The sequence below is a fragment of the Lepisosteus platostomus genome, chromosome 5, assembly GCF_059453375.1.
Source record: "Lepisosteus platostomus isolate fLepPlt1 chromosome 5, fLepPlt1.hap1, whole genome shotgun sequence".
NCBI lineage: Eukaryota > Metazoa > Chordata > Actinopteri > Semionotiformes > Lepisosteidae > Lepisosteus > Lepisosteus platostomus.
The window spans coordinates 56,525,336-56,535,242 of record NC_142615.1 but is presented as its reverse complement, the minus strand read 5'-3'; the positions used below and the strand labels follow the sequence as shown (position 1 = coordinate 56,535,242).

Sequence of the window (9,907 nt, the reverse complement as noted above, 5' to 3'; positions counted from 1 at the left end):
TCAGTGAAAATACAACAGTAGTTCATTAAACTAAGTTTCTTCCCTGAAATGATTTGTTTGCGAAGCACCAAGCACCCTTGAATGGATGGCGGAAATCAAATATACAGATGGATTGAGAGTGTGCTTTCCAACTTTTGTGTAACATTTTCTTTTGATAGGGCGGAGTTGTCTTCACAATCTGGATCCTCTATTATAGAGTAAAACAAACCTGAAAGTTGAAGATTTTAAGGACACTTGTGTTTTATTAAACAGTGTCTTAAACCTGAAAATGTAATTTGAAAAAAAAAACGCTATTGGACATTAGCTGGTGCCTTTTGTAATGATTTGGTGCGGTTCATTACATAATCTATTACTGAAGAGCCTTATTAAAATTTACACGAACCAGCTAGAAGTCGAACCTACAATCTTAAGATCCGAAATCAGATGCGTTATTTATTAAAACTCTAGTATATCACATAACCTGAATTCCCCCATAGTGTGCTCAGCGCCGCTACTAGTAATACACCGCCCCGTCTTAAATTTCAAAGTGTGAAACGTGTTTTCTGAATTTTTATGAGTTTTAAAATATAATCTCTTTAAATCAGACAAAGGGTTTATATTTCGCACTGAAATTCCGATTGATTGAGAATTCAAAGAAAGACTGTTTTCTTCCACAATACCGTGAAAGTATCACATCCACCAGACTCTCCAAGTTCTCCAGACCTTGCTGGGTGAGCATTTGCTCCGTTAAATAAGGTCACGTATCGTGTTAAATCATTTCTTCTCAACACCACAGTTCCTAGTGCACGTTTTCTCTATGAAAAAATACATTTTTCCCCTTGCACGATTTCTCGTTTTTTTATCAAAGCGTACAGAAAGAAGATAAAAGTAGAAACAGTGTCGCAAAAGAACTCTGTCACTGTTGGGATATGTCAAACGCATTGAACGACAGCATTTTTTTTCTTTAACCAAAAACCTGCATAGGGAGATCAAAACCCACTTGAAAAAATCCACTTGAGACGTTTTCGTTGGGGAGGAGGGTTGTGAAAGGGCAAAAAATAAATCTGTTCCGTTACGAACGGCGAAGGTCGCAGGTGATTCACTCCTCTTGACTAGGTCGCGCTAGGTGTTGCAGAGAAGTTTATATCAGGCTGAAGAAACTCCTCTTTCTCAGCTCCGCTTCTCTATTGTTTTGAAACTGTGGCCGCGCTAACGAATGACGTCATTATACTGCGCGACCCTGCATGTATTTCACCCACGTGTGGGTGACTGAATAATTTTCTTTAAAGAAAGTTGTTGTGTTTCTTTAAAATAACTTCAGGTTCTGAATACGTAACGTCTTGTCGACTGCGTTTATGCTTGAACAGAGCACAGCCCTGACAACAGGATCTGTGAAGAATAAAAAATAAGTTGTTCTGTTTAAACTTCGGAAGTCAGCCTTTGTTTCTGACCGACTCTGAAGAAGGATGGCGGAGTGCTTGTTAAATCTGCAAACCCAGCTTGACTCTTTCATGCACGTTTTGCTCAAATCGATCGTGTATGAAGTGTCAGAAGTTTTTGGAAACAGGATGTGTGATTCGGAGGACGAGTTTCAAGACAAACTCCGCAGCGTCTCCCGGATCCTGGTGAGACGGGCCGTGTTTAAAATCACACAGTGTGTGGAGGACAGTGTCGGGAGTGAAATGGCGCAACTGAAGAAGGAAAACGAGAGCCTGAAGTGGAGATTGCAGCTGAGGGAGAAGGAGTCGGGAGCAGGAGGAGATCAGGAACAGACAGATCGTGTTGGACACACGCTTCCCTGTGAAGTCTCTGCAGAAATAAAAGAAGAAATGGATACGGAACTGCAGCTCTCAGGTCAGTGTGGTGACTTGTATGAAGTCAGTATGTGTGTTTAAAACCAGTGTCTATAACTTCCTCACCGGTGAGATTTTTTAAATAACAAACTTTATTTTAAAGAAAACATCTCGCAAGAGTAAACATTCTCGTTATCTAACAAACTATCAAACTGTCATCAAAAAACTTTCCTCACTGGTGAGAATATAGTGCAGAGATGCAGAGTGAAGTGGGAAAGACTTGTGATGTAGCAACGGGATTCTTTACTAGAAACTGAACTGTTTTGTCCGGTTAAGGTGCTGAAAACACCTCGTTCACATTCAACAATTGTTCCACTGAATCAATTTGTAACCCAACATCATTATGAAACAACATTTATAAATATTGTATTTACGTTGTATTGGTCTAGATTTAATATGTATACTAATGATTGTGTAAAAAAAATATTTCAATTGGTTTAAGTATTACCGTCCTCCACGGTCTGTGTCTGTATTAACTCCTCTGGAATATTAATCCAGTGTGTCTGTATTAACCTCTCTCTCTAAGTGCATTGTTTATGTACTGTACTGTGCAGTAAGTGTGTGTGAATCAACCCCTCTCTCTCTCAGTGCAGTGTTAATATACCGGAGTGTCCAGTCAGTGTGTCTGTATGAACCCCTCTCTCAGTACTGTGTTAATGTACTGTAGTGTTCAGTCAGCATGTCTCTATTAAGACCTCTCTCTCAGTGCAGTTTTAATGTAATGTTATGCCCAATCACTGTCTGTATTTACCCCTCTGTCTTAGTGTAGTGTTAATGTACTGTAGTGTGCAAGCAGTTTGTCTGTTAACCCACCTCTCTCTCTCAATGCATTGTTTATGTGCTGTAGTGTACAGTCAGTGTCTGTATTAACCCCTCTCTTTCAGTATAGTGTTAATGCACGGTAGTGTCCAGTCAGTCTGTCTGTGTTCACCCCTCTCTCTTAGTGCAGTGTTCATGTGCCCTCTCTCTCAGTGCAGTGTTAATGTACTGTTATGTCCAATCAGTGTCTGTATTTACCCCTCTGTCTCAGTGTAGTGTTAATGTACTGTAGGGTGCAGTCAATTTGTCTGTTAACCCACCTCTCCCTCTCAGTGCATTGTTAATGTGCTGAAGTGTCCAGTCAGTGTCTGGATTAACCCCTCTCTCTCAGTATAGTGTTAATGCTCTGTAGTGTCCAGTTAGTCAGTGTGTCTGTATTAACCTCTTTCTCTGATTGCAGTGTTAATGTTCTGTGGTGTCCACTCAGTCTGTATTGATCCCTCTCTCTCAGTGCACTGTTAATGTAAATATAATGTGATTGTGATATTATTACAGTAGACTTACTTTTTACATGGTAGTTAGGTTTCTGACAAAGCTAAATCAGAACACCTCCTTATACCCACATATTCCGCTATGTTTAAACAACCCAAATTGATTGTGAGTGTACTTGTATGCGTGTGTGTGGTTTAAAGCTTTTTAGATCACATGGCCTCAGCTATCACTACTATGCTGATGATACTCAAATATACATCCATACCAAACCTGACGCTGATGTGTCTGTCTCTATTCTATTTAGTTGCATCTCCCATATAAAATCTTGGATGACTCAAAATGTCCTTCATCTTAACTGTGACAAGACTGAAGTCATGCTTATTGGCACCACCCATCAACTTTGTAAAACCAATGCTGTAACTCTATCTGTAGATTTTCTTATACTTGAGCCTCAGTCTATATTGAAAAACTTGGGGATGATATTTGATGTTTGACCCATATGTGCAGCATGTTGTCAAAACATCTTTCATTCACTTCAAAAATATTTCTCCACTACGCCCTGTGTTATCACTAACTGTGGCTGAAAAGAGTTGTCTAATCTTGAATAGACTACTGTAACGCTCTACTCTCTGGGGACTCTAAATCCACATTGAACAAACTTCAGTATGTCCAAAATTCAGTAGCCAGAATCCTGACTAGGTCTAGTCACATTACTCCTATCCTGGAGTCCTTGCACTGGCTTCCTGTCAAGTTGCATGTCAACTTAACAATCCTCCTGCTCACCTATAAGCCTCTCCATGGCTTGGTACCTCAGTACCTGTCTGGGTTATCATCCTACTCCCCACCTCACAACCTTCGCTCTTCTAATTGTGTTCTCCTATCTGTCCCCAAGTCCGTCTACAATCAATGGGTGAGATGGCCTTCTCCTATTATGCCCCAAAGCTCTGGAACTCTCTCCCCAAGGATATCAGAGAGTCACCTTCTCTAAACTCCTTCAAATCCAGACTCAAAACCTTCTTCTTTAGAAGACCCTTCATTGAACTATTCTTTACCCCTCTGCTCCTACTGTATTTAGTACCACCATCTACTGTCTCCTCTAACTGTGTGTTCTCATCATGCTTATTTTGTGTATTTTTTGTTGTTGGCATTCTGTAAAATGCTTTGAGAAGCCACCTTTAAAGGTGCTATATAAAATAAAGTTTTTTATTATTATTATAAAGATTTTGTCTTGTTCTGTTTACAGGTTCAGAGGCCAGTGCTCTCTCTGAGGCTGGGGAAAGGGCTCCTCTTGAACAGAAGCACAGTGAGGAGGAGTGGGGCTCCAGTCTGATGCAGGAGACAGAGCTCACTGCTCCAGAAGGGAAAAAGACTCTCAGTGAGCAGCACACAGAGAGCAGACAGATTGTTGAGGTTCTGGACTCTGTGCCCATGATGAAGATGGAGTCTGAGAGTGAGACACCTGGGCGCTTAGTATGTGATGATTTTACAAAGAAGATGAATAATCTGGACTCGAACAATATTACACAAGGTTGTAATGAACTGGGCTGTGTCTCTGTACAAGAGCACAGTGAAGAACTGGATGTCTTTAATCTTACAGAGCAGGACATGGAGCCCCAGTTGATTGACTGTGCAGAGCAGCAGACTGATGTACCTAGTGAAGAAAACATTGTTGAGATACAGCACAGAGAGGAGAGTCAGTACAGGGAGGAGCAACAGCAGCTCCTACAGGGCTTGATAATTAGGCCTTGTTCTGTTCAAGTGGAGAGACTGTCATTGCACAGTCTCAAACAATCATGCAATCCCTTAGCATCTGATGACTTTACACACAGGTTTAATAATCTGGTTACTCAGAAAATTGTTGAAAGTTTTAATGAACTGGAGAGTGTGTGTGTTCTTGGGCAAAGAGAGGAACAACTGAATGAACTGGGCGGTTTTAGTCTCAGAGAGCTGGAGAAGGAGCCCCAGATGATTCACACTGCTGAGCAGAACACTGAGGGACATAATGAAGAAAACAAATCTCACTTTCATCACACAGAGCAAGACCATTCCATGGAGCATTTTCAGAATAAGAGACCCCAGCATGATCAGAGGATGAGGAAGAATCACTCAAGGCCTTGCTCCGATGGAGTGGACAAACTGCTATTATGGCACAGGGAGGAGGAGCGTTTCTGTCAGTCTAGCATTTCAAAACCCTACCGGCACCTTCACACAGGAGAGAGACCATTCAGCTGCAGTCAGTGTGGGAAGAGTTTTAGACAATCAAGTAACTTAATAACCCACCAGCGCATTCACACAGGAGAGAGGCCTTTCAGCTGCAGTCAGTGTGGGAAGAGTTTTAGTCGGTCAGGTGACTTAAAAACCCACAAGCGCATTCACACAGGAGAGAGGCCGTTCAGCTGCAGTCAGTGTGGGAAGAGTTTTAGTCGGTCAGATGACTTAAAAACACACCAGCGCATTCACACAGGAGAGAGACCATTCAGCTGCAGTCAGTGTGGGAAGAGTTTTATTCGGTCAAGTACCTTAATAACCCACCAGCGCATTCACACAGGGGAGAGGCCGTTCAGCTGCAGTCAGTGTGGGAAGAGTTTTAGTAAAAGAAACCACTTACAATCACACCAGCGCATTCACACAGGGGAGAGACCGTTCAGCTGCAGTCAGTGTGGGAAGAGTTTTAGTCAGTCAGGCGACTTAACAAGCCACCAGCGCATTCACACAGGAGAGAGACCATTCAGCTGCAGACAGTGTGGGAAGAGTTTTAGTCGGTCAGGTGACTTAAAAACCCACCAGCGCATTCATACAGGAGAGAGACCGTTCAGCTGCAGTCAGTGTGGGAAGAGTTTTAGTCGGTCAGATGTCTTAAAAACCCACCAGCGCATTCATACAGGAGAGAGACCGTTCAGCTGCAGTCAGTGTGGGAAGAGTTTTAGTCGGTCAGATGTCTTAATAACCCACCAGCGTATTCACACAGGAGAGAGATAATTCAGCTGCAGTTAGTGTGGGAAGAGTTTTTTTCCAGTCAGGTGACTTAAAAACACCAATCTAGTCACCAGGTCAGTCACCAGTCAAGTCAACTAAAATGTCTTTTAGTGCAAGTAGGTAGATGCATCAGCATGTGACATCCGAAAAAGGCTCCACTGTCGAAACATTTATTTTCTTCTCTTTTCAGCAAACCTTTACTTGTTCCTAAAATATCTATTAGTCATAGTCACCCACTTTTGAGTTCGTCTGGTCCATTAAATTTTGACTATACTCTTATTTACAGTTGACTAAAATAGAAATAGCTCTTGTCACAGAGTTTAATTTGTGTATAGTAAAATGTTTTTAGTTTAATTCAATTTTAAAATGAATTAGGTCTACATTGAATTAATTTCTAAATTGAATTGAATTCCTTTATACCCTTGGAATGTTAATTATAGTCATGTTTAATTTACAATTAAGACTGTCTCATTGGATAGGCTTGTTATTGTTTAACAGCTTTTAACTTACCATGTTAAGCAAAGAATGTGTGTAAAACAGATTAAGATCCTTAACTGTCACTCTTAAGGGAAAAAAAAAGTCACACATCTGATTAAATTCTACAGAAAGAGCTCAAAGTCTGTGTTGCACAATCTAAAGTGTATTTATCCCCAGGGAGGATATATATATCAAATACAAGAAATATTTATGCAATAAAGGGTACAAAATAAAGAATAAGATATTGTATGAATCTCTTTTAATAAGAAAATCTATTTTGGCACCATTAGTAATAATTCTATATTTTAATGTTTTTTTTCACTGCAGCTATTTTTTTTTAAACAAGACAGGACAAGCAATATATACAGTGCCTTCAGAAAATATTCACATCCCATTGTTTATTTCTCATTCTGCTGTGTTGCAAAGTCAAATTAAATCATATTTGAATGGGATTTTTTCCACTCCTGTAGAAGCAATTCTCTGTAATGTTAAGTATTTAGAATGGAAAATTACTTAATTGATAAGTATTCACTCCCTTTGTTTTAACAACCTAATTTGGGTCAATTATCTTGAGAGATCACACTTAATACATTAACAAGGTACACCTGTGTTCATTTCAAATTCACTGGTGTTCAATTGCTTGATAAATTGCACAATAAATATCACTGACTGTCAAAAAAACCATCAACAACAGGCAATGTTCAAAACAGCAAAAAGATAACAGGTTATGTGCAGAAACATGCATAAACAGAATGAAATAAAGGGAATGAAATTATGGGGATCTACCTCTACCATACATTGACATGTATGGTAGAGGTAGATTTTCAATGTGTGTTTGGGTTTTTGGTAAGAAAGAAAGAAGGCGCTGTGAGTTTCAGATCATAGGTGAGAGGTGAGGTGAGAGTGAGAGAAGCTGGGAGTTTAATAGTTTGATAATGCAGGGGTAAGAACTGTCTCTGAGTCTGGTAGTCCAGGCCCGAATGCTCCGGTACCGTTTTCCAGATGGTAGCAGATCATAAAGTCTGTAGCTGGGGTGTGTCAGGTCTTTGATGATGCTTAGAGCTTTCCTCAAGCACCGTCTGTCATTAATGTCCTGTATAGATGGGAGGGCAACCCCAGTGATAGACTGGGCAGTTTTCACCACCCGCTGTAGGGCTTTGCAGTCAGAAGCACTGCAGTTGCCATACCACACTGTGATGCAGCCTGTCAGTGTGCTTTCTGTAGTGCATCTGTAAAAGTTAGTGAGGATCTGGGGAGATATCTTAGCCTTCTTCAACCGTCTTAGGAAGTACAGGCGCTGTTGCGCTTTCTTGATCAGACAGGTGGTGTTGAGAGACCATGTGAGGTTCTCGGTGATATGGACGCCAAGGAATTCCAAGTTACTGACCCTTTCAACTTAAGCACATTGTGAAAGGTGTTGATGGGGTCTGTTAATTTAGCCTCAAACAAAAGTTAAACTAAGATGCCATAAAGCTGATTTGCTTTAGCAGCCCCAGTGACTTAACGTTACATAATAACAGACAGGAACAACACCCACAGACAGGACAAACCAGACCAATGTCTGCTGCATATCAAAGGGCAGAACCTAGAGCAAGACAGAGTAGGACAAGAAGTAATTATATATCAAAGAACAGGACAAGCACTCAGATTGTGAAACAAACTTTCTTCTGACTGTATATATAAGAGCTGGGAAACCCTTGCAGTTTGTCTGTTCTGTGGGGCAGACCCAGCGCGCGTTGTCGGACTTATTGAGCTCAATAAAACTGAATCCACACAAGACTGTGTCCTGCTAAGGAAGCTAAGGTTAATAATATTATTAATAATATGAGTATAGACCAGTTGTGCTAGCAGTTTAATCACCAGTGACTGCTGAGCTGAGTGTTAAGTGAGGAGTTGGCCCTGTATGCTAACACCAGACTCATATTCACTGACCTCAAGGGTACTTGTAAGTGTGATGGCAGCTCCGCTGGCAGCACTGATAGATCTGGAGATGGTATCTAGTCCAGATAAAACAGGGTCGGTTCTAGACCACTTAAGGAGGAGTATTATAAGGGCTAAAGGTAAAGGGAACATGGAAACAAAAGTTATGTATTTAGATTGAAATAAAACATAATAAAAATAATAATTGCTTACACTTTTATAGTGCTTTTCTGGACACTCCACTCAAAGCGCTTTACAGGTAATGAGGACTCCCCTCCACTGCCACCAATGTGCAGCCCCACCTGGATGATGCAACAGCAGCCATAGTGCGCCAGAACGCTCACCACACATCAGCTCTCAGTGGGAAGGAGAGCAGAGTAATGAAGCCAGTGCAGAGATGGGGATTATTAGGAGGCCATGATTAGTAAGGGCTAATGGGAAATTTGGCCAGGACACCAGGGTTACACCCCTACTCTTTTTCAAGAAACACCCTGGGATTTTTAATGACCACAGAGATTCGGGACCTCGGTTTTACATCTCATCTGAAGGACGGCGCCTGTTTAAAGTGTAGTGTCCCCGTCACTATAATGGGGCACTAGGACCCACATGGACCACAGGGTGAGCGCCCCCTGCAGGCCCCACTAACACCTCATCCAGCAGCAACCTTCCCAGGAGGTCTCCCATCCAGGTACTGACCAGGCTCACACCTGCTGAGCTTCAGTGGGTTGCCAGTTGTGAGTTGCAGCTGCTGCTAAATGAATGGCGATAGTATTGTTGTTAAGTTATGAGAATATGGGGAGGGAATTAATATTAGCAATGCTAAGTCAAGAAAAGAAGACAAACAACTTTTTAAAAAAAGTTAAAAGAAGGGTTGTGCGACAAGCAAAAAGGGTAAAAAAACAGGTAGTGATGGGCTGCGAGAGGTGGCGATGACGGAGAAGAATGTGAGGTGTGGAGAGGACAGAAGTATAAGCCTGGATGGGTGATAGAAGAAAGAACTGGAGTATAAATGTAAAGAATAACCTTCTGCCTTCCACCTCATAACCCTGGTGAGGCAAGAAAGAATAATACAGCACACAATAGCACAGAACGTGTGCTCAAAAGTACGATAAGTAAAAAAAAAATTGGATTGCAATCTGATTGGAAGTAACAAACATTGCTTGTTGAAAAAAACTGAATGGAATACGTGATACTGTGTTTATTAAAAGTTACACAGCCGTTAAAATAGATACATGTAAAAGTAAAATGGACGCTGTCATTTCGTATAGTTTTCACTGGGATGTTATTTTGTTCAGTCTTTTTATCTGTTATCTACCCGTAGAGTCTACAGTTTTAATCAATAATTTACTACTTATGTCTGTGAAACAGTGAGAGGGAGCTCCCATTCCTCATTCAAACTAATCAAAGCTACTGATGAGGAAAGAAAGAGTTGAGTAACTATAACTCATTTC

At 41.1% G+C, this 9,907-nt stretch overlaps 1 protein-coding gene across 1 annotated transcript; it reads left to right on the top strand.

Annotated features, from left to right (window-relative positions):
* The first annotated feature begins 1,225 nt into the window (after nt 1-1,225).
* LOC148669905 (uncharacterized) lies at nt 1,226-8,313 on the top strand. The gene is made up of 2 exons (XM_088632431.1): nt 1,226-1,833; nt 4,327-8,313. Exons 1-2 carry the CDS (start codon nt 1,446-1,448, stop codon nt 6,060-6,062), a joined length of 2,124 nt encoding a protein of 707 aa, XP_088488557.1. The 5' UTR covers nt 1,226-1,445; the 3' UTR covers nt 6,063-8,313.
* The last annotated feature ends 1,594 nt before the right edge of the window (nt 8,314-9,907 follow it).

Bases quoted from the DNA above. Each gene is read 5' to 3' on its own strand.
- LOC148669905 (XM_088632431.1), top strand. From the start codon at position 1,446: ATGGCGGAGTGCTTGTTAAATCTGCAAACCCAGCTTGACTCTTTCATG. The intron at 1,834-4,326 runs GTCAGTGTGGTG...TTCTGTTTACAG, and splicing joins TACGGAACTGCAGCTCTCAG to GTTCAGAGGCCAGTGCTCTC.